A 25,872-nucleotide genomic window follows, 5' to 3' on the forward strand; every position below is an offset into this window, starting at 1 on the left:
CTCAATACACATAATTGTTAAGGGGATGCAGACCAGAGAAAGACTTTCATCTTGTTTACATCAGGGTCCCCCATTTTCAATTCATCATAACATATATGACATACACAACATACAGATAGACAGTACTGCTACATCTATACATTTATGACATACCAGATTTACAAATACAGTACTGTTTGTGATACAAAAAGAGTCTAAAAAAGAGAGTATATACATTTGACGTAGAAATTGTACATTGGAGGAGGTTGGGTAGGTGGGGGGGGGGACTGTACATTGGAGGTGTGTGGGGGAAACTACAAGCAAAACTGTACATTGGAATATCGACTAAACCTTACTTCATCATCTATGTTTATTATGTAATCCTTCCTTATGTTTTCATGTTGTTCACCACACAGAAGGAGGCCCCTTAATTCAGCCTGACTGTGGGTGGTGACCTTCACATATACTGAATATATCATACATATAGTATATAACATAATATACTGTTTAATGTGTCCCAGCATTGACTACTGATAAAGGCAGCTTAAAATGTGTTTGTTCTTTGTTCGTTTTTTCCCCCTTCCTTTCCTTTATTCTTTGACATGTTTCTTTAAATTTGTTTAATTCCTTTTAAATCAACTATTCCATATGATGTAACCTTTTTCAATGTACGTAAAGCACGTTGAAATTGCCTCTATGTGGCACGGCTGAGTGGCGCAGTGGGCAAGGCGCTTGCCACTAACGCAGGAGATGCTGGTATCGAGCCCAGCTCTCGGCGTTGCTACCGGCTTGGCCGGTCGTCATACTAACACAATTGGCAAGTGTTAGAGGGTGGGAAAGCCGGTGGGTGGGGATTGGACGTTGTGGACAGCGACTCCTACAGGTCGGTTTGGTGATGCCGGTGCGGCGGAAACAGGAAGTATCGGGGGCAGCGTGAGCCTCCCACGCGCTACTCCTCGCCACTGAGAGTTCGAGCTGCTGCGGTGAAAAGATGCGACAGGCTGCCTCCTCGTGTACCGGAGGGGACACGTGATGCAAGGCTTCTATCCTCACTACAGCCGACCAGTGGGAGGCATAGTCTAGCAACGTTCAAGACAGGGGAGGGAAGAATTGGAATCAGGGGATGGGAGAAAAATAGAAAATGGGGAGAAAAAGTGGATACAAAAGATAATTGCCTCTATGTATGAATGGTACTACATAAATACATTTGCCTTGCCTTGCCTTTGCCTGTATTGACCTGAACATCTCCTGCTTTTGCTGGCATCTAGGAAGGGGTACAGAATTGAGCATGGAGCACCGACCTGATAAATATTTATATTTATTTATATATATATATATAGTAAGGGATATGTACAGATATAGATATAGTATTAATATATGTACAGTGATACAGGTATAAAGACACTATGGTAGTAAGTCATACTGGCCAGCAGCGTAACTAGTAAGAGTAGGTAAGGGACATGTACAAAATGTATAGATAGATAGAGGCTAGTATCTACAGATATACAAAGGATTATATGCAGGTATGTACAGACAGATGTGAATATATGTAAATGCAGCTATGGTTAACAGTTGGTTAATATAGTTATATTCGCTTACAATTTTATACGTTTATTTTTGCATATTAATAATAATACTCAGGATTGTATTTCATATGGGTTTATTATATAGATAATATGAGTGGCGCATGATTTCTTTTTGCTTGTGCAATTATTTAGTCTCACAAGACTTGTTTCCCACTTAATATCCGGTGACGTGTTTCCGCCTTTCTTTGAGACCCGACATGACTTGATGGATGGCTGTCTTGACTTTGCGGTCAATTCAAGCAAGTAAAATAGTTGTCTAACACAAGACAATATAACAAAAAAAGGACAAAGACACAACACAATCGATGTTCTCTTATACTGTCTGGCACGCAGCCAATAAGGTATTGATTGCTATGGATGATGATTTTCGTTATATGTTGACGGTTGATGTTAGCTACTTTTTTTGATGGGCTTTCAATTGCTAATGGTATCATTTGTATGTATTTACGGTTTGGATGGAGAATGGACAAGCTTCATTAAAATCAGTTCAAGAAATCTACTTGTATACTGCGTCGTGCCTGGAGGATGTCACAATATATATGGATAGATACATATTAATACAACAACTCTGTACATACATCTGATTAGCACTATTGCTCAGTAGTATGAATGAATGAAAACTTTATTTAACAGATTGCAGAATGGGTACAATACAGTACGGCTCAATACATACAATTGTTAAGGGGATGCAGACCTGAGAAAGACGTTTGTCTTGTTTCCATCAGGGTCCCCCATTTTCAATTCATATAGACATTTATGACATACACAACATACATGACATTTATGGCATAGGGACATATAGGTATTTAGTACTGATACATTTGTGACATAAACGGTATTCCAATATACAGTACTGTTACCCCTAGATCCTGACAGAGTATATACATATGATGGGGAGGGGACTGTACATTAGGAGGGGGTGGGTGGGTGGGAGAGAAATATACATACGGCGGGGAGGGAATATATACATGCAGTGGGGAGGAGACTGTCTATTAGGAGGTGGTGGGGGTTTTGGGCATTTACGGTGGCCAGTTTCGAATTGCAGCCTCCCGTAGGTGCTCTTTAAGAGCGGTTTTGAATGTGGGCAGGGATTCACATTCCTTTACAGCTTTGGGTAGGGCGTTCCACATTGTTGTGGCATAATTGCGAAACGTGTTATAATGTACTGATGATTGCTCTACTACTGTGTAGATGCAACAACATTCTCAATACTGACAGACATGTCAAATTTACCGTAGCTCCCTCTGACCAATCCCAACGCTCCAAATTCTACCAAGGCGGGTCTTAGTTGTCGGGCTGTTGGTGGGATCCGTGACGTCACATCCTCCTTGGTTCAGAAACACGGCGCACGCGGGAGGAATGATGACTTGACGTTAGGCTTGTTCAAGATGGGATAGGCGGACGCAGATCTGCGCAGGTTTTACTACGGCCTCGCCAAGCGCGTTGCATGACGGTTAGAATGTTGTCCGATTTGCTCTGAAAACCTGACGAGGCGAGGCGCGGAACTCCCGCGGGAGCGAGCCGCGCGCAGCATTCAGAGCGAGGCTCCACAGTACCTCTGAGCCGGCTGCTCCCGGCTGGGAAGCGACTTGCTACGGTCGCGCAAAGCGCCTATTGGCTCAGAAAAGTTGTCAGTCACCAGCCATGTGACAGCCAGGGAGTTATGAGACGTTTGATTGATTGAAGACTTTATTATGTTATGCGTTATCAACTTATCATCATATCATCATGATAAACTTCAAGCTGTCAGACACACACACACACACACACACACATACAGCAGTGTGTTGTGTGTGCGTGCGGCCAGGAGCGCGCAACAAGATGGTATACATTATGGTATATGAATAGTATATTCCACTGTAGCAGTATATGGTGTGCTGTACATTTGAATCTGATCTAATTTTGCACACGGCCATCGCATTATAATGAGCTGGACAGGTGTGTAATGTGTGTGTGGTGACGTGAAAGCGTATCTGCCGCGCGAGACTAGGCGAGGGGCTCTCGTGAAATCGGCAGTGTCCGCCCTCTTAACTCCTCCCCCGGCTTCACTCGGCTACTCTCGTCTACTAGTCGAGGCAAACCGAAATCCATCTTGAACAAGCCTGTTTTCACGTTTGACGTAATTGTTGTGGCTGTTCTTCCAGCACGTTCGCGCGCCGCCGGTACGAAAAGAAAACACACGGTGAGAAAATAATGTCTTAGTTTTTATTGCTATTATCGAAAAGTTATTATTGACCACCGCAACACTTCCGGTATGTTGAGCTCATAGCTGGGGGGGGGATACAATGAATGAATTTTGATTAGAGAGCCTTGACGTTAGTGGTTAGCTTAGCTACAACCACTTACACCAAGGCTCTAATCAACATTCATTCATTTTATATTATATGCCCCCTTCCCCCCCACAAGCTCCATGTAACGCGGAAGTGCAGTGGTCTGTAGTGCTTGTTGTGTGTACCCTAACCCCCTCACGAGCTCCATGTAACGCGGAAGTGCAGTGGTCTGTAGTGTTGTTGTGTGTACCCTGACCCCCTCACGAGCTCCATGTAACGCGGAAGTGCAGTGGTCTGTAGTGTTGTTGTGTGTACCCTGACTCCCTCACGAGCTCCATGTAACGCGGAAGTGCAGTGGTCTGTAGTGTTGTTGTGTGTACCCTGACCCCCTCACGAGCTCCATGTAACGCGGAAGTGCAGTGGTCTGTGGTTTTGATTGATTGATTGAAAAGTGTATTAGCAGATTGCAGAATGGGTACAGTACAGCTCAATACATACAATTGTTAAGGGGATGCAGACCAGAGAAAGACTTTCGTCTTGTTTACATCAGGGTCCCCCATTTTCAATTCATCATAACATATATGACATACATGACATACAGATAGACAGTACTGACTGCTACATGTATTTATGACATATCAGATTTGCAAATACAGTACTGTTTGTGATACAAAAAGTGTCCAGAAAAAGAGTGTATATACATTTGACGTAGAAACTGTACATTGGAGGAGGTTGGGTGGGTGGGGTGGGTGGGGGCTGTACATTGGAGGTGGGGGCGGGGGGGGGACACACTGTACATTGTACATTGGAATACTGACAACGCCATACTTGGTCATTTACTGTACAACTGGGTTAGGACATTTGTAGGGGCCAGTTTTGAATTGCAGTCTCCCGTAGGTGTTCTTTCAGATAGTTTTTGAAAGTGGGTAGTGATTCACATTCCTTTACAGCTTTGGGTAGGGCGTTCCACATTGATGTGGCATAATTGCGAAACGTGTTTAGTCCCTTGTTTGAGCCGAATCTGGGTTTAACATGATTTGTGGAGCTCCCTCTGGTGTTGTGATCGTGGTATTCACTGACCTTTGGGAAGTATTTTGACTAGAGATGTTCCGATACCATTTTTTCCTTTCCGATCCGATTCCGATACCTAAGCTTTGGGTATCGGCCGATACCGATACTTATCCGATACCAGTGCATACATACAAAAAAAAAAAACAATATTATATAAATTTTTTATAAATATAATTTTTTTTTTTTTAACAAATACTGTTTTATATATACTGTTTTTTAGTCATAACTAGAAAGTAATGGTATTTATTCAACAACAGGTGATTGTATAGATTTGTATTAGTATCATTAATCAATGAGTATGGGGCTTCAGCACTGCAGATATACCCTACTCCAATGATCCACACGGACATTATACGTTGCTGCACTCGCTACCCACTGGCTCTGCAGATATACCCTACTCAGTCTGTCTACAAGGCTCCGTTCAGTAGCAGTCGGATCTGTTGTGATTTTTGCACAATAAATATTCAACATTCTCTTTTGAGACTCCGCCTCAGACTCTTATCATTTGGCACTAAAAGCTAAACATTGTCGCCGATATGGCTGTCCGCAACATGTCATTAATTGTGTACGCGACGTGCAATTGTGCAATGACGACGTTACCGTTAGCTAGCATGAGCTACCGGTATATGGGAAGACCATAGAAGACTGTAACGTTACTGGTGACATTGTGATTTAACTTGGAATACTCCTTTGCCAACTTGCTGTACTTTGCTTGCAGGTCTGCAGCCATTATTGCTGGATTATATGAATAGCCCCAACTTTAGCCAAGGTAATGTTAAAGCTAGCTTTCGGTTAGCCGTTCAATGCTAATAACACCAGCCACCAAGCGAACCCATGAGCTCGCCGTCAACACCGCTCTGTCGGGAGTCGGGACGATGACATTTAAGAAAGTATCTGCTGTTAAAATGACAAATGGCATTGTCACTTTAATCGATTAAGCACACATTTGTTTTATAATGCTTACACAACAGACCACAGTGTTGTTGATAAATTACGTCATATGGTATCGGAGCGCAGCATTAGAGGGTACTCGCCGATACCGATACCAGCATTTTTGCCAGTATCGGCGGCTTTTCCGATACCAGTATCGGTATCGGAACAACTCTAATTTTGACATGTACATGGGTACCTTGGTCGTGTAGTGTATCTTGTAGACCAGGCCCATTGCAAGTTGCTGTACTCTGTCGTCTACTCTAAGCCATCCTAGGTTGTCAAAGTGGGCAGGGGTGAGGTGGGTTCTAGGAGTAAGGTCAAGCAGTAGTCTGACTAGCTTGTTTTGAGATGTTTGTAATTTGTTTTTTAGTGCCTTTGAGGTGCTTTAGTACCATGAGGTGCAAGCATAGTCGTAGTACCCTTGAATGAGTGCTCCTGCCAGAGTCTTCAGGGTATTCTTGTTTACCAGGGAGGAGATCCGGTAGGGCTGGGCGATATGACGATATTATATAAATATCGGGTACAGTTCATTAACAATACACTTTTTCAACGTATCGTGGATATCGTGATGTTTTGCCCAATAGGATTGTGTCACGTCAATCTGGTCCACACGTTACTCGTTCATATCTCAGCCTGTGTTGAGATATGCCCATTCCGCGGTCTGTTAATAAAGTTTTCAATCAGACGGATGTATGGAAAGGCTTTTATTATAACATTCGTTGAGGTAAAATCATTATGGCTCATTTAGTCATCCTGTGGTGCACTGGTCTCCTACTAGTCGGTTGCGGGGAGCTAATGTAAGTAGCTTTGTTGATGTCAGCACACCGGACATTCAGGAAGTCAAAAACTAATGGCGCTTGCCGATTGGTGCTAAGAACAGCAGGGCGGGTGCAAGCGGTGTGACGTAATTGGCAGACTCGACTGTCAATCAAAATTATTCTGTTGTCCGTCAGAATGAATGAATGAAAACTTTATTAACATATTGCAGAATGGGTACAATACAGTACAGGAGGATGAAGACCAGAAAAAGACTTTCGGCTTTTTTACATAAGGGTCCTCCATTTTCAATTCATCAAAACATTTAGAGACATACAAATATACAGTAGTTTCATAAAAATGCTAAAATGCTATTGATTGATTGATTGATTTAAAACTTTATTAACATATTGCAGAATGGGTACAGTACAGCTCAATACATACAATTGTTAAGGGGATGCAGACCAGAGAAAGACTTTTGTCTTGTTTACATCAGGGTCCCCCATTTTCAATTCATCATATTTCATATCTAAATCATATAATATCTCATTGCTAAATATATGCAATATATTATAATCTAATAATCCAATAATCTAAATCTAATATATAATATAAAAATGCTAAATGCATGGGTATTTTATTTTGTCTTTAATGTTAGCTTGCAAACTCAAATACTGTCTTGGTAAGCCTCATAATGAATCGTTTGGGGTAAAAAAGAAAAACATCGTGATGTGTATCGTGTATCGCCGAAAGGTCAGAAAATATTGTGATATCATATTTAGGCCATATCGCCCAGCCCTAAGATCCGGTACAAGAATCGAGTTCGTTGATTGACTTTTCTTATTACATTGGATGCCATCTTGTCACAGGAAAGATTAGCCTCTAGGATGGAACCCAGGTAGGTAATTTCATCTTTCCTTGTGACAATATTGTCACCCACTGTAACCGAGAAGCCGTCGGTCTTGCTGAGTTTGTTATTTTAACCGAAGAGAATGGTGCTTGTGATTTGTGTAACCCACGTCCGGTCAGTTGTAACCCCGTTTCCGGACAATATAGGAAGTAGTGACTGAATGAATGAATGAAAACTTTATTTAACAGATTACAGAATGGGTACAATAAAATACAGTACAGTACACACAATTGTTAAGGGGATGCAGACCAGAGAAAGACTTTCGTCTTGTTTACATCAAGGTCCCCCATTTTCAATTCATCATAACATATATGACATAGACATACAGATATACAGTCAGCCAGGGCTCTACGCTAACCTTTTTCACTAGGGGCACAGGTGCTCCTAAATGAAAAAAGTTAGGAGCACACAAAGAAATTTAGGAGCACCCAAAAATATTTAGGAGCACAGTGAAAATATTTCAAGTAAAAGAGTTTTTTTTTTTTTTTTTTTTAATAAATGTATATTTGTACTGTGCGTGCATGTGTGTAAATTAGCTCTTGCTACAACCCTGCATGTTTACATTTTGTATTTTGTACTTGATGTTCATTAACATGTGCTGTCCCTATCAAATAAACTATCAAATCAAACTACTGCTACAAAAGTAACAGTCACTTAACTTTAGCTTTTGCCCCTTTTATGCATACAATGCCTATGTTTTGGCTGTGTTTCTCTTCTAGAGAAATAATCCTTTCAGGGTTGCCTATTGAAATACTGTACACCTCCAGTACAGAAACATTGTTTATGAGTTTGCGTGTTAGGTAGACCATTGATTGACAGTCGAGTCTGCCAATTACGTCACACCGCTTGCACTTCGGCCGTCCGGCGCTGCAGCTGGACCCTAACCTCGTTCCCAGCTTTATCTCGAGAGAGCTGGACCCTATTGCCCACGTCTGCTGTTCATAACGCTAGCCAAGTTAGCTGTACACACATACACAGTGGGCCAGTTACTTTGGTGTAGGGGTGTAACAATGCATCGATCCTAAGGGGGAAATTCAACTGCATCGATTTGAAAATGTTAGAATCGATTATCGCAATTTGAATGTGTACACAGTGTTATGTTGTTATCATGTCCGTTACAGTCAACACAACGGCATACGCTACTGCATCAACGTTATGATCAACAAAGCAAGGCATTCGTTTTGTTGCATTAAGTTACGTTATATTACTATTGCTATCGCTAAATCTAGGTGTTCTAAAATATATTGCTATTGGTAAGACTAGAAGTTACATGTATCGGGGAAACTCTCGCATATCGCAATGGTGGCGTTTCAGGAAGTAAACAAGCCAAATGAGAGCTTCCGATTGGTCATTTGCTTTCTTTCTCATGAAACCAGTCACGTCACTCTACTGTGATTGGACCGTTGGCTTGAGTGCAATGTGGGACTTGTAGTTTTTTAACGATCTCACAGCGGAGGAAAAAAAAGACGAGAGAGGCTATAATCTGTATTCGCACAGCGTGCGGCCGTGCGCGTAATTGATTTTTACGGTTCGCACACATATATTTTTAGGGGCATATGCGAGCAATTTGGTCGCACTGTAGAACCCTGACAGTACTGCTATACATTTATGATATACAAGATATACAGTACTGTTTAAGAGACAGAGTTTCTAAAAGAGAGTATATACGTTTCCGGACTATAGAGAAAGTAGTGTAGAGATTGTATGTAAACTACATTCCAAAACAAAAGTGAGGAGTAGGTCTCATTAAAAAGCACATTTGAGGACCGCCTTTCTCGGCTGTTGTCCTTGAAGATGCGTCAATCATGCAACGGTAATGTTAGCTACATCTAAAATAAATACTTAGAAAAATGCTTACTATTCAATCCGTTGTGGATAGTCTGCATAATCTAGTACATTTACATTTACATTTAGTCATTTAGCTGACGCTTTTATCCAAAGCGACGTACAAGTTCTGTACGATAAGTCATCAGGAAGGGCACAACTCTATCAGCTGAGTAACAATGTTCATCAAAGTGTTGGGTGCTACAGTGTAGGTTAGTTTATTAGGACAAGTGTAGTAAGGTTAGTTAGGGTTAGATATCTTTTTTAAATTTTTTTAATTTCAGATAATGGTTGAAGAAGTGCGTCTTTAGTCGACGGCGAAAGATTGGACGGGTTTCGGCTGTTCTAACTGGGGTGGGTACTGGGTAGTTCATTCCACCATTGTGGGGCAAGGACTGAGAATAGGCAGCTTCTCTTTGATGACTCTCCCGGAGCTCGGATAGGAGTAGGTCTGAGGCGGCCAGGAGATGCAGAGCGTAGGGGTCTTGAGGGTGTGTAGACTAGTTGGAGACCATTGACCGGAGGTAGGCGGGAGTGGTTCCCTTTGCCGCACGGTATGCTAGGTCGAGGGCCTTGAAGTGGATTCGTGCAGCAATGGGGAGCCAGTGCAGGTCCCTAAGAAGTGGGGTGACATGGGCCGACTTCGGTAGGTTTGAGATCAGGCGGGCCGCTGGGTTCTGAATGAGTTGAAGAGGCTTGGTGGCAGTGGCCGGGAGGCCAGCGAGCAGTGCGTTACGGTTGCAGTAGTCGAGGTGGGAGATGACTGTTGATTGGACGAGGAGTTGGGTGGCTTCTTTTGTCAGGAAGGGGTGGATCCTTCTCACGTTGCTCAGGAGGAATCTGCAGGTTCTGGTTGTCGCTGCGATGTGAGCAGAGAAGTTCAGCTGGTCGTCGAGGACAACACCAAGGTTCTTGGCGGTCGGGGACGCGGTCACAGCTGCATTCTCGACTGTGATGGAAAGGTCGTCAGGGGGGAGGATTTGGCCGGCAGGTGGAGCAATTCTGTTTTGCTTAGGTTCAGTTTGAGGTGGTTGGTCGTCATCCAGGCGGAGATGTCAGAGAGACAGACCGAGATCCGCTCAGAGACGTGGATATCTGAGGGAGGGAAGGAGAGGAAGAGTTGAGTATCTCTCATTACTATATAAGCATGTAAATATTCGCATTTAATTGGCTTTGCAGCAGAATGTATAAAGCATGTATAAAGTAGATGATAAAATGTCGTACACCAAAATGTGACGATGTGACTCCCAGCTGATGACATCCAGCTGTAACACGCAGCTGTAAAAAGATATAGGCCTGAGTTTAGCGTTATCTTGTTTTAAAATCACTTTTGTATGCATCAAAAATCACTTGTGTGTTAATAATATCACTTTTTATGCATCAAAAATCACTTGTGTGTTAATAATACTTATCCCGACTAGAGCTGCCGCGGTATTGATATTTTCCTTACCGCACGAATTTGCGAAATATTTCCTACCGCCGCGGTAATTACCGCACAGTGCGCACAAAAAAAAAAAAAAGTTTGAATGCATTTTTATTTTTTTTAGGTAGTCTACTCTTATAGCCTGCCTCTAGTCTAATGGCTTTTCCACTGCATAGTACCTACTCGACTCGACCCGCTTTAGGCACCTGGTACTTTGTTCCTTTTCCACTGCAGCCAGGTACTACTACTCCGTTTGTCTCCGTGTGGGGAATGGGGATGCAGGCGGGGCCGCCGCCGCTCGCTTGTGTACACTGAAAGCTCCGTGGGCATAGATGTCCGAGGGCTTCAGGCCTGTACGCTGCGACGAGATCGTCGCAAATTGCCCCCTAATTTGGCCGGTGCGAATGAAAAATTATATCTACTCGCAAGCTTGCGAATAGTGATTTCACCCCTTCATTCGCATTTCACTACACTAACATTAGCCTACAACCAGGGCTGTACAGGCGACATAATGTTGCGGTTGTAATTTCATTAGACAGACCAGCGCGGACATTTAATAACATGCAATTTAATTGACACAAGCAATGGGCTAACGTTAGCTGGTGGTCCCGAGTGAAGCAGGGACGGCGGAGCTATAGGCTAACGTTAGCTGGTGGTCCCGAGTGAAGCAGGGACGGTGGAAAAGTGAGGAAAGGGGGTGGGTTATATTGACAAGTGACAACGCTTGACAACAGAAGTTTAAACATAACTTCATATTTATTAGTTATTCGTTTCTGTATATCATCCACTGTGACTTTCCATCTCCGTGTTAGACTCTTCCTGTTTACATTCGAGTGTGACGTCATCACCTACGGCAGCTTAGACGATCAAAACGCGAACCTAGAACAAAACCCGGGGGGGGGGGGGGCTGGCTCTCTTGTGCGTTCTCGCCCCCTCTCTCTCTCTCGCTCTCTCTCTACATTCAATGATTTAAAGTAGCCAAACGTTACAGACAGTATAAATACTAACTGGATAGTTGATGATAAACATTTAATTTCATTATCTGAAATATTCTAAAATCATTAAGTCTGCTATAAGCCATTATCCCTTTGTGTGTAATTATTATTTTCTCACAGTAGTATATATATATATATGTGTGTGTGTGTGTGTTTGGCTAAAGTGGATAGAAAACACAGTACTGTGCAAAAAAAGGGCACCCAAGAGTTTTTATATAAATAGTCTTAGATGTAAATAATTTTTTTTATTAGTGTGTCAGTAGACTACTCTTAGTACATTTTCATTAAATAATTTTTTAAAGCATCTTCATGGTTTAATAATGCAAACATATGTTGCAGGGACTTATTATAATCATCATATTGGCGTGACTGTATGCATCAAAGGGTTAAATCAAGCATTTTTAAGTGCTTTAGGAAATGTCAAAATATTGCGATATATATTGTGTATCGTGATATGGCCAAAAAATATCGCAATATCATTTAGAGGCCATATCGCCCAGCCCTACTATAATGGTAAAATAGTTATTTAAAAATTTGCCCCTAAAAAATATTCTTTGCCCCTAAATTTCTCATTTAGGGGCAAGTGTGCCCCTAGTGAAAAAGCTTAGCGTACAGCCCTGGGCTTGCAGCAAGCCAGAGTTTAACACAGTTTCAATCAATCAATCAATAACAACATTAACCAGACTCTCGTTGCGTCTATTCTGCCAACGCTAACGTTACCTCTCATTGTGTATTCTACCAAGCAAACCCGGGTTTAACGTTACCTCTCTCGTGTATATCGGCTGACTGTAGTAATAACAACAACAAACTTAACACATCAGCGATCTTGTTGTGACACTAAACTCTCCGCTCGGTGGTAAATTGGGTTGATGTCGGTTTTGTTTCATCAATAAATAAGGCAGAATACACAGTGAATCCATTCTTTTTAGTTTATTGCACTTGGTTCTGTCGCAAACAAATCCTGAATGAAATGCATCCTTAGCGAGGCAGTAAAGATGGCGGCGCGGCGTTCTGTTTTCGTTCAGAGGCTACAAAGTGTGACGCGTCGAGTAGGGGGTATCTGCAGAGCCGCAGAGCCAGGCTGGACCAATAGGGTCGCTTGGAACCGAGTAGGGTATATCTGCAGAGCCGCAAGCCAACTTTATTATTATGATAAAAAACAGCGGTGACGCGGTATTCAGCCTAACTCTGCGGTGAGCGTGATGCAACAGCGATACCGCGGTAATGCGGTTATCGCGGCAGCTCTAATCCCGACCCTGGTCTGTATAGCAATGGAGAACAGGTGGACCGCATATTTGTACATACATAACTTATTACTGTATAAGCATGTAAATATTTGCATGTAATTGGCTTTGCAGCAGAATGTATAAAGCATGTATAAAGTAGATGATAAAAAGTTTTGTTCCCTGAATTCTGAGTTTATTTGATAGCGATATATTGGTGTATTGAAATACCTTACCCCAGAAATCTTACATAAAAATGTTATGATGGAGTATAAAAATATGCTCACCATATGCATACAGTATACATGGAGTGAGTAGTGAGGTCATATAAAATGATTCTGTAGTGGGAGCATTCTTTGATAGCGATATATATGTATTAACAATTAGATTAAAAACAACTACTCTGCTGAATTCTGCTGACAGCGCTCCTGTGCTTGCGCACGCATGCGCATGACCCACAATCGGTCACTCTACAATATTCTGCCACCTTGCTGACGAACGTCTTGTTGAGTCTTGTTGATATATCTTAAACAATATCATCCGAATGTATTTGTAGATGATAAAATGTCGGTACACCTGTTGGAATTCGGAGTGAACTATAGGGTGACGTCACCCAGCTGTCCAAAGATATAGGCGATTCGCGCTACGGCAGCAGTTCTCAGCAGAGTAGTGGAATTTTGCAGACGCGTCTAGCGAGTCGCGCTACGGCAGCAGTTTTCGAGGAGGGAGTAGGATTCCGCAGAACACCGGCGCGATAGAATGACGTCGTTGTTTGACGTGATCTGCCTGGGAAATGTAGTCTATTTCCGTTTTTTTTTCCCGACGTAGCATTATGACGTGCCTTGAAACTACACGCTACTTTTTATTTGGTGTTGATAAAACAATAAATAACTGAACCAGGATCATTTCAATTCGATGCTTCAATTCGATGCTAAATAAACCTATACGCATGCGTAAAATGTGCCAGATTTAATTTGACAGGCGTTAAATTTTTATCAATATCTTGGCCATTTGTTGTGCTAGAATCAAGCCGAAAAAAGTGAGAGTAAGTGCTGAAGGAGGCGGAAGTTGACTGCCAGAAAATAACAGTAGAAGAAGAATGTAAGTGAGCGATCCGTTGTTTACAAGATCATTTCTGCAGAACACAGGTTTTTCCAGCCAGCAAAACTTTAGCTTTAGTAGTTCGACTTATAACAGTAGTAGTAGCAGTAGCAGTAGTAGTAGTAGTAGTAGTAGTAGTAGTAGTAGTAGTAGTAGTAGTAGTAGTAGCAGTAGCAGTAGCAGTAGAAGAATCTTCATCTATTGTAGATGACAACAACACAAGGTAAAGGCACTTATTTTGGAGATGTATTGCTTATGTTTAGTCAGTCACACTCTTACTGTACTTGTTGGGTTTGCAAAGAACACTCTTTGGATTGTAAATATGTGTATATGTGCTGTGCTGTGCTGTGTGCTGTATAAGATAAGAGATTCCTTGTTGAATGTTGAAAATAATGTGCTTTTTATTTTCTACAGTGAGGAGCAAGGAGCAGATGACCTGCCTTCAACCAGTTCAGTGCAGGCGAGACATGGAAGGAGGGCTAACCAAGACAGGTGAGAGACTTATTATTATTATTATTATTATTATTATTATTATTATTATTATTATTATTATTATTATTATTATTATTATTATTATTATTATTATTATTATTATTATTATTATTAGTGCTTTTGTTTAGTTATAACTCTGTTCATAGACAGAAACTGTTTTACTGCGTGGCACAATTGAGCAGTGTCTCTCACACATACTAGGACCGCTACTATTCCTAATTTATGCAAATGACATGTCGTCAGCTTGTGACTGCAACTTGTTCCTGTTTGTGGACGACTCAGCCCTGCTGGTCTCTGACAAGAACAAGTTACAGGTTGAAAAAGCCCTCAGCTCGGAACTAGGCAAAATCTGCATATGGCTCGCCGACAACAAGCTATCATTACACATGGGCAAAACAGAGTCCATTCTCTTCGGTTCAAATAACAAACTCAGCAAGACCGACGGCTTCTCGGTTACAGTGGGTGACAATATTATCACAAGGAAAGATGAAATTACCTACCTGGGTTCCATCCTAGAGGCTAATCTTTCCTGTGACAAAATGGCATCCAATGTAATAAAAAAAGTCAACCAACGAACGCGTTTCTTGTACCGGATCTCCTCTCTGGTAAACAAGAATACCCTGAAGACTCTAGCAGGAGCACTCATTCAAGGGTACTACGACTATGCTTGCACCTCATGGTACCAAAGCACCTCAAAGGCACTAAAAAACAAATTACAAACATCTCAAAACAAGCTAGTCCGACTACTACTTGACCTGACTCCTAGAACCCACCTCACCCCTGCCCACTTTGACAACCTAGGATGGCTTAGAGTAGACGACAGAGTACAGCAACTTGCAATGGGCCTGGTCTACAAGATACACTACGCGACCAAGGTACCCATGTACATGTCAAAATACTTCCCAAAGGTCAGTGAATACCGCGATCACAACACCAGAGGGAGCTCCACAAATCATGTAAAACCCAGATTCGGCTCAAACAAGGGACTAAACACGTTTCGCAATTATGCCACATCAATGTGGAACGCCCTGCCTAAAGCTGTAAAGGAATGTGAATCACTATCCACCTTCAAAAACACTCTCAAAAAACACCTACGTGAGACTGCAATTCGAAACTGGCCCCTACAAATGTCCTAACCTAGTTGTACAGTAAATGACCAAGTAAGGCTTTGTCAATATTCCAATGTACAGTGTAAAATGTGTGTGTGTCCCCTTCCCAACCCCCCCCCCCCCCCCCCCCACCTCCAATGTACAGCCCTCACCCAACCCACCCAACCCCACCCCACCCAACCAACCTCCTCCAATGTACAGTTTCTATGCCAAATGTATATACACTCCTTTTCTGGACACTTTTGTATCACAAACAGTACTGTATTTGCAAATCTGATATGTCATAAATGTATAGATGTAGCAGTACTGTCTATCTGTATGTCATGTATGTCATATATGTTATGATGAATTGAAAATGGGGGACCCTGATGTAAACAAGACGAAAGTCTTTCTCTGGTCTGCATCCCCTTAACAATTGTATGTATTGAGCTGTACTGTACTGTACCCATTCTGCAATCTGTTAATAAACTTTTCAATCAATCAATCAAAACACACACACACACACGTACGTACACATGAGTGTAGTGTATATATTTCTTTTGGATACACCTCAGGCATCCTGCACTCTATATGACTGCACTCTAGTCATATGTGTACTGTATATATGTATATTGAATATCCCACTTTACTTATTTTTTACTTTTTTACTGTAAAACTTATTAAGTTTTTTTTGTAAAAAACTTACTTTTACTGACTTTTTGTTAAAAAAAAAAAAAGCATGCTGGTGATTGAGAATCAAATTTTCGTCTGTGTTTATTACCTGTGTATGGAGAAAATAATTATTTGTAAATTGAATTCTGTTCTGTTCTCTTTTGTTTATGTAAATATGCTACCTAGGGTGCATTTCTACAGTTTTATATGCTTGATTGAATATGTTTGCATTGGTTCATAGTAAAAATAACACATTTTCTCAATCCGATTTTGTGTTGTACATTATGCAGTATACAGTATATACAGTATTATACAATATGAAAACTAACTTTCAGGTCATATATGTGAGGCTGTGCTGAAAAAAAGGATACCAAACATACCATGGTAAAACATTTTAAAATGGGAATTATACAATTTAAATCAAAATTAGCTAAAACATTGAAAATATCCACCAACTCACTGACCTTTGGGAAGTATTTTGACATGTACATTGTGTAGTGTATCTTGTAGACCAGGCCCATTGCAAGTTGCTGTACTCTGTCGTCTACTCTAAGCCATCCTAGGTTGGCAAAGTGGGCAGGGGTGAGGTGGGTTCTAGGAGTCAGGTCAAGCAGTAGTCTGACTAGTTGATGATGATGTCGGGGAGTTCGCAACCCTCTCTGCGCCACCCCCTATCTCCCTGTCTCCGGCTGTCCCTGAGCAACGACCGGAGTGTTTAATGTCCCGTGACTGAGACGGGGAGGACGTGACCCTCTTTGCGCCGCCCCTGTGCCTCGGGTGGATCCGCTGTCGGCTCCGTCTTTGATCTTTCAAAATGTTCAGTTGCTATCGCTATTAGCTCTATCGTTAATTTTTCAAAATGTACAGTTGCTATTGCATGCACTCATCTGTGTTTCACCACACACATGAGTGCATGCTTACCAACTGTCCGTCTGCAACACTACTATCACCAACATCTAAGAAGGGAGATCCCCCCTTGAATGGCCCTTCTAAGGTTTCTCTCCTCCACACTGCCTGTGGAGCTTTTTTCCCCCTATTGTTAGGTTTTAGTGAGTTTTTCCTTACCTTCGCGTGGGGTATGTCTGGGAGTGCTTGCATTCTTTCATTTATTTGCATTCATCTAAAAATGTTTGGACCTTATGGTGTTCTTGTTCTGTTCTTGACTTATTGTTATGTTGTCTTCTTGACTTGTTTAAAGAAGACCTGTACGGCCCATGGGGACATTAACGTGTGTTGTCGGGCCCTATAAATAAATTTGATTTGATTTAGTCTGACTAGTTTGTTTTGAGATGTTTGTAATTTGTTTTTTAGTGCCTTTGAGGTGCTTTGGTACCATGAGGTGCAAGCATAGTCGTAGTACCCTTGAATGAGTGCTCCTGCCAGAGTCTTCAGGGTATTCTTGTTTACCAGAGAGGAGATCCGGTACAAGAATCGAGTTCGTTGGTTGACTTTTTTTTACTACATTGGATGCCATTTTGTCACAGTAGAGATTAGCCTCTAGGATGGAACCCAGGTAGGTAATTTCATCTTTCCTTGTGACAATATTGTCACCCACTGTAACTGAGAAGCCGTCGGTCTTGCTGAGTTTGTTATTTGAACCGAAGAGAATGGACTCTGTTTTGCCCATGTGTAATGATAGTTTGTTGTCTGCGAGCCATATGCAGATTTTGCCTAGTTCCGAGCTGAGGGTTTTTTCAACCTGTAACTTGTTCTTGTCAGAGACCAGCAGGGCTGAGTCGTCCGCAAACTGGAACAAGTTGCAGTCACAAGCTGACGACATGCCATTTGCATAAATTAGGAACAGTAGTGGTCCTAGTATGCTTCCTTGTGGAACACCACAGTTCACTGTGAGGGGGGGGGATAGGGTACCGTTTACCTCCACCATCTGTTCTCTGTTCTCTAGGATTGTATCCAGCTCACTGATAAATATCAAAACCAATTGCTTTTAGCTTGTCAATCAGAATGGTGTGATTGACAGTGTCGAAGGCCTTTTGTAGGTCCAGCATGACTGTAACTGAGGGGTACAATTCCCTGACTGTATTGATAAGTATGGTATCATTAAACCACTACCGCTTTATGTACTTTAATTACTGGCCATACAGTACATGATATATAAATATGATGAACACTTCCCACAATAAATCGGTTACACAAAGTTATAATTAAGTATTTATTGCAGCAAAAGGTACATAATATACTTCTCTATTATACTTTGAATGCACTTGTAAGGCAAAGGAATGTGCGTAGGCAAATCAATAATGAATGTCCATTCTCTGGTTACGCAGGAGGTAATTATACGACCTGAATCTTAGGGAATTATATCTATGGTGCACTGGTAATATATATAGCGGGAGATACTGAAGGGTCCCCCCCGTTGTAAGCCAGCAGGGGTAGAGGATCTGTCGGTAGTAGAGAGTCTGGTCAACGATGACTAAGGAGACTCCAAGTACAGGAGACGGTGCAATAGTCTCTTGATCCACAGACGAATACAGCTGTTCTCCGTAGACTGTAGCTCCACAGTGAAGAAAGCTAGCCTGCCTCAGGCTCTCTGAGGCGCAGACTCGACGTGGCTCCTCACAGGGTAAATCCCACACACGTTTAGGCGTCGGCGATTCTCCGCTCCATAAATCACAGGACCAAAACAAATATAATCCAGCCGTAAATGGCTATGCAGTCGTCGGGTAGATTAATCCAGTGTACATGTCCACACGATCCTCGTCTAGGTCTCCTCGGGTGAAAGCGCTATGAAAGCAGCCCAGCCTGGATAAGCACTCTAGCTGGTACGAGGAAGCGTTGGTGATGCTGGTCACTGTAGAACTTTAGCCGCACGATACACTATACACAAATAGACTATTACTGACTTAATAGAAATATGTCGCACTCGACGGTATAGCGCCAAACTCTGACAATTCAGTTATTAATTCGCACGCGGTCTCAATGCTCTATTTGGGGCCAAACAGGCCATACTTCACCGCACGTTGTATCGTGGGTGAGGCTTCAACTTATTGGTAACTCTACTTCTGTATTCACCTGCGCCATATTTATATGCACGGCGAACAATCTAGTGCCAACCTCATTTCTGTCTCTTATTCTTGGGCAAGGCCGGGCATGTACAGACATGTCTTGACGGTGGCTTTGAACCTGACTCTGGAGGCATGGCCCTGGCGCCTGTGGACCGCTGTCCAATAGGAGAATGAAATATTATGGTCTGTACTAGGCTAAAGGGATATTCTGTGTATATGTACAAGGAATATACAAGGGATATCAAACGATATACAAATATTATGCAATATATATCAATCAATAAATATATATATTCGGTTTAATCTGATCCTTTGTAACAATGACCATGCCGCAGTATTTGCCCGTTCAAATAGAGAAGGCATGTGTCAGTCGAGTGGGATGTTCTGAAGCCAGATTGGAATTCGTAGATTCGATTTTTTTCCGCAAGGTACTTTTCGACCTGTTCGTATACTATTTTTTCCATGACTTTCGAGATGGATGTAAGGATAGAAACAGGGCGGTAGTTGCCTGGGTCTAATTTGCTGCCCTTTTTGTGCAGGGGTGTTACTCTCGCAATTTTGAAGTCCTTGGGGACGTGTCCCTGTTTTATGGAGAGGTTTATTATGTGTGTGATGACTAGGGATGCCCCGATCGATCGGTCAATATAAATATGCGATCGGTGATCGGTGATGATGCTTTATTTTCGCCGATCGTCAAAACCGATCTCACTCGCTGAGTTCTGTCTCAGACACCGGGAGTTGCACACACTCCCACACAGTGGTGCGGCGTCTGCTCCTCCCTCCGGCCCCTCCCGCACGCAAACACGGTGTAGTCTAGTCTAAATAAATAAACATAATCATGGTTATCTACCTCAACAACTGCATGTACGCGTCTCCCTGAGCTAACGTTAGCTACCGTTACAAAATGACCCAGTCAACCATTCACTTCCAGTCCAATACATGATGAGGCATTGTCTAACCGAGCGGTATCTAGCCGGCTAGCTACTGATAGCTCCTGACATCAACAAACGCTCCAGCAAGTCTGTATGATACCTCCGCTAGCTCACGTTAGCTGACGCCAGCTCACTGTTCAAAACGAAATGTCCCACTGAACTAAATAGTTCACTGAGGCGCTGTATCAACGTTATATAGCCGGCCAGCAGTAGCCACAGATGGCTCCTGATATCAATGTTTTATAACACTCATTCGATGCGTATTCGAGCTCAGGGTATGTTGTTGAATGTGATCAATAGGGTCCAGCTGCAGCTCCGGAGAATCCTGGCCGTAGCTGCAGGCTACTCGAGTATAGGGTCCAGCTGCAGCTCCGGAGAATCCTGGCCGTAGCTGGAGGCTGGGGGCAAAACTAGAGGCCGCCACCCGCCATTGGCGCTCAGTTTTTATGTTTGGCGCCTCCCACTGAGAGGTCTGCCCGCCGTGTGGCGGGCAATCAAATAGTCATGTGAAAACCGAAAATCATGATCCAATTCTTTAGCGGAGTTCTCACTCGCTGTCTCAGCACAGACACGCAGCGCATTGCTGCTCCTACCCCTCCCCACCTGTTTCTGTATGCTGCATGTAAACAGAGGCTATTGCCTCCGACAGTCACCGGTGTCTGGTAAAATTCAAATACTTCTGGCACTCATTTGCTTCCATAGACGTTAGTCTAGTCAGTGTGGGACCTTCGTGAGATAACGTTAGCTACCGTTACAAAATGACCCAGTCAACTATTCACTTAGTTTAATACATGAGGCATTGTGTAACGTTATCCAGCCAGCTAGCTACTGATAGTTCCCGACATCAACAAATGCTCCAGCAATAGTCCAGTGCATAATACCTCCGTTGGCTAGGTAGCTCACTAGTCACTACGAAATGTCGCAGTAAACTAAATAGTTCACTGAGGCACTGTCCCAACCAGCGTTTCCGTTAGCCGGTAATTACCGGTATTTTACCGGCAAAATCTGTTTAAGTCCGACATATTTTATCTCTCCGGTCTTAATGTCCGGTGAAAATAATTCCCGAGTCTAAGCACAATTTGATTATTTGAATTGTATTAAAATAGGCTAAAATTAAATAGCCTATGCGATGAACGAAACGATCATTACATTTGTTTCCTCGTTGCTTCTAATAATGACAACGACGTTGTCGGCGAGAGCTTAGTGCTGGGTGTGCGGACTTTTCTGAAGCTGTAGAGCCGCAGTACCAGCAGTACAATGCAATATTCCAGCAGTACTCCAATTCAGCCATTTTCAGCCAATGTTGGGTGGGGGGCGCTGTTGTGCGGTTCCCAGAAAAGAGCAGCTTCTCTGCAGCGCCATACTCTTTGCAAATAAGTCGTTGCGAGGTGGAGAGAGTCGTCACGCAAACCCACGATAATGTTGCCGTCTCTCTGCTTTCTCAGTTCTTCGCTTGATATAATTAATACAAATGTCCAATATAACGGAATTCGTTAGCTCATAAAAATGTGATTATAACAGACTGCTGTTTAGTGTCGGACCGACTGCGTATCGGTCTATTTTATTTCAAGTCAGCAGCAGCACGGAGTATCGAGGGACTTATTTTATTTGGAATATATTAATGACTGTATACGTGAAGTTGAACATTATGATATGTGTGACGTGTCTGATACAACGAGGTGAAGCGATGTCGACTCGAGATTCATTTGGGGGTGCGTGTGACAGAGCTGCTGCAGCGGGAGCTTGATGCTGGTAGTGTATCGCACTAACTTGAGAGGCGAGAGATAGTAATTTGATTCTGCAAATCAATTTCTCATTCTTCGCTTGATGTAATTAATACACATGTCCAATTATAACGGAATTCGTTAGCTCATAAAAATGTGATTATAATAGACTGCTGTTTAAAACTCTGACCGGAATATCTCGAATATGTCCGGTGATAGAAATCTTGCAGGACACTCAGACCGGCACGAATATGTTCTAACGGAAACGCTGGTCCCAACGCCATCCAGCAGTAGCTATAGCTCCTGACATCAATGTCCTACAACAACATGCGTATTCGAGTCCCTGGCTTACATCGCATGAGGGCTGCTGAATAGGGTCCAGCTGTAGCTCAGGAGAATCCTTTTGCATGCTGAATGTAGCGTTTAGGGCCAGCTGCAGCGCCGGAGAATCCTTGCTGGAGCTGGAGGCCACTCGAGTATACACACAGACAGTGGAGCTGTTTTCAGACAGCGAGGTCGCGAAGTCTCGCAGATAACACAATCACAAGTATGATTATATAATATATATATTTTATTAAAAAAAATGTTTATATAAAATAATAATAATTTTTTTTTTATCAAAAAAAAGTTGGCGGGTAAGAAATATGCTTGGCGGGTAGATTCTTCCCATCTACCCGCCACTGGCCGGTGAGTCAAAAAGTTAATTTCGGTCCCTGGCTGGAGGCTACTAGAGTACACACAGACAGTGGAGCTTGTTGCGTGGTGGCGATGTCTCGCAGATAATACAAGTACAAGTCTAATTATATAATATATATATTTTATAAAAAATATATAAAAATTATATAAAATAATTAAAAAAAAATGTAATCAAAAACGATCGGATCGGTATCGGCCGATATGGCTCACGACGATCGGTGATCGGTATCGGTGGCAAAAAAACGTGATCGGGGCATGACTGGGGTGATGGCGGCTGCTGAGTCTCTGAGGAATTTGGAGGGGATGTTGTCATGGCCAGTGGCCTTGTTCGGTTGGAGGGCGCTCAGTTTTTTGAGTACCTCATCTGTAGTTACCATTTCCAGTTTGAAGTCGTCTTTGTGGACGCCTAGGTTCTTGTAGTATGCTACTATGTGTTCTACCCCATACTGCCCTGAGTGGGAGGGTAGTTTGTTTACCAGTGTTGTGGCTATGTTTGTGAAGAAAGTGTTTAAGTACATGGCTAAATCCAGTTTGTCTGTGATGAGCGTGTTGTCCGTCTTTATGTTTATGTTTGAGAACCTGGTTTTAAGTTTTTTACTGCAAATTGAGTAATTTCCAAAGTTCACATGGTTTATTTTTGTTTTCCTCAGTTTTGTCACTGACTGAACTGTCCTGGGGCACAGGAAGAACATACTGACTGAACTGTCCCGGGGCACAGGAAGAACATGTGTGAATTCTTAAAATGGGTGGCTTTCCAATGGTGACAGCAATTACAACTATTCATGTTATTATTCTGCCTCCCTCCAGACCCCCCACAGCTCTCTGTCTGTGAAGAGGAGGTTCCCCCTGAGCAGCAGGAGAGGAGCCCCAGTCTGAGCCAGGAGCAGACAGAGCTCCTACAGATGAAAGAGGAACAGGAGGAACTCTGGACCAGTCAGGAGGGAGAGCAGCTTCAAGGTCTGGAGGAGGCTGGTATCATCAAGTTCACATTCAACCCTGTCCCTGTGAAGAGTGAAGATGATGAAGAGACACCTCAGTCTTCATGGTTTAACCAAACCCAGGACCCAGAGCTCCTACAGATTAAAGAGGAACAGGAGGAACTCTGGACCAGTCAGGAGGGAGAGCAGCTTCAAGGTCTGGAGGAGGCTGGTATCATCAAGTTCACATTCAACCCTGTCCCTGTGAAGAGTGAAGATGATGAAGAGACACCTCAGTCTTCATGGTTTAACCAAACCCAGGACCCAGAGCTCCTACAGATTAAAGAGGAACAGGAGGAACTCTGGACCAGTCAGGAGGGAGAGCAGCTTCAAGGTCTGGAGGAGGCTGATATCAAGTTCACTTTCAACCCTGTCCCTGTGAAGAGTGAACATGATGAAGAGAAACCTCGGTCTTCATGGTTTAACCAAACCCAGACTGAGGAAAACAGAGAGACAGAGCCTCTAGCCAGCACCTCAACAGAACAGATGAAAACAGAACCTGATGGAGAGGACTGTGGATTATCAGAACCAGTCAGTAACTTAGCTGGTGATTTAGAACCAACTACAGATGGCCAGCTCCTCTCTTCAGACTGTTCTGGAACTGATGACAGTGATGATTGGCTGGAGACTAGTGAACCTCATCCTGGTTTAAACTCACTGACATCAAAGAAGACACAGAAAAACAAAGGACAGAGTTTGTCTAACAGCAACCAGTTCAAGAGCTCTGTGGTTTCATCCCATGAGGTGAAATTATCAAACCAAATACCATGTGAGACCTGGAGCTGTAAAGTGTGTGGGAAATGTTTTCCTAATAGGAACGCTTTAATGCTCCATCTTAAAGCCCATTCTAGTGACTGTGGTTTGTGTGGAAAACATTTAGAACCCACAGAGAGCTTGAAACTTCACCTTCAAACTCACAGCACATGTACTGTTTGTGGCAAGAAATATACTGGCATTAGTTGCACACTGTGTCCTAAAAGATATATTAGACGGGGACACCTGAATATTCACATGAGAAGCCATACTGGGGAAAAGCCCTATAGTTGCACACTGTGTCCTAAAAGATATATTACACTGGGAGAGCTGAATATTCACAAGAGAAGCCATACTGGGGAAAAGCCCAATAGTTGCACCCTGTGTCTTAAAAGATATATTACACAAGGAGACCTGAATAGACACATGAGAAGCCATACTGGGGAAAAGCCCTATAGTTGCACACTGTGTCCTAAAAGATATATTACACGGAGATTCCTGAATATTCACATGAGAAGCCATACTGGGGAAAAGCCCTATAGTTGCACCCTGTGTCCTAAAAGATATACTACACTGGGAGAGCTGAATATTCACATGAGAAGCCATACTGGGGAAAAGCCCTATAGTTGCACCCTGTGTCCTAAAAGATATACTACACTGGGAGAGCTGAATATTCACATGAGAAGCCATACTGGGGAAAAGCCCTATAGTTGCACCCTGTGTCCTAAAAGATATACTACACAGGGACACCTGAATTTTCACATGAGAAGCCATACTGGGGAAAAGCCCTATAGTTGCACACTGTGTCCCAAAAGATTTATTACACAGGGAGACCTGAATAGACACATGAGAAGCCATACTGGGGAAAAGCCCTATAGTTGCACACTGTGTCCTAAAAGATATAGTAGACAGGGAGAGCTGAATATTCACATGAGAAGCCACACTGGGGAAAAGCCCTATAGTTGCACCCTGTGATAAAATATTTGGTGCAAAACGTGACTTAAAAGTACATATCAGAACTCATACTCGGGGGGAAAAAACATTTAGTCGTGAAGTTTGTGGGAAAGGATTTACTCGGAAGGCATATATAAAGACACACATGAGGATTCACACCAGAGAAGAAACAAACTCACGTCCCTCCCTTCCTCATCTAGTTCACATTCAACCCCGTCCCTGTTGACTCATTGACCGCCACGCTCTTTTCCCATCTTTACTCAATGGCGCCAGCGTTATTGACCATTTTAGCGATGTTTGCGGACCCATCGTGTGTTCTGTATTATAGCTATGGAGACAATAGTATGGCTCATTTGACAGGCATTGTTTATAGTCCAAGACTGACTAACCAGTTAATTTCGACATACTTTAGTTTGTGCGCTATTCCATGCAAATTATTATTATAATCTTTTTTTACAGTGCAATAAAATAGTTCTGGATTTCTGTTCAA

General features: G+C 42.6%; 1 protein-coding gene across 1 annotated transcript in view; it reads left to right on the forward strand.

Moving 5' to 3' along the window:
- Positions 1-25,616, forward strand: part of LOC311245339 (uncharacterized protein) — a gene marked incomplete at its 3' end in the record, with an annotated part of 41,721 nt that extends 16,105 nt beyond the window's left edge. Inside the window, exons 3-5 of the mRNA XM_084335182.1 lie at positions 14,486-14,563; positions 23,506-23,920; positions 25,583-25,616. Coding sequence (XP_084191308.1) covers positions 14,486-14,563; positions 23,506-23,920; positions 25,583-25,616 — 527 coding nt within the window. The remainder of the gene's footprint in view (positions 1-14,485; positions 14,564-23,505; positions 23,921-25,582) is intronic.
- Between the last annotated feature and the right edge of the window lie 256 nt (positions 25,617-25,872).

This window comes from Notolepis coatsorum (assembly GCF_963971535.1).
Source record: "Notolepis coatsorum genome assembly, chromosome: 18".
In the NCBI taxonomy this organism is placed as follows: domain Eukaryota; kingdom Metazoa; phylum Chordata; class Actinopteri; order Aulopiformes; family Paralepididae; genus Notolepis; species Notolepis coatsorum.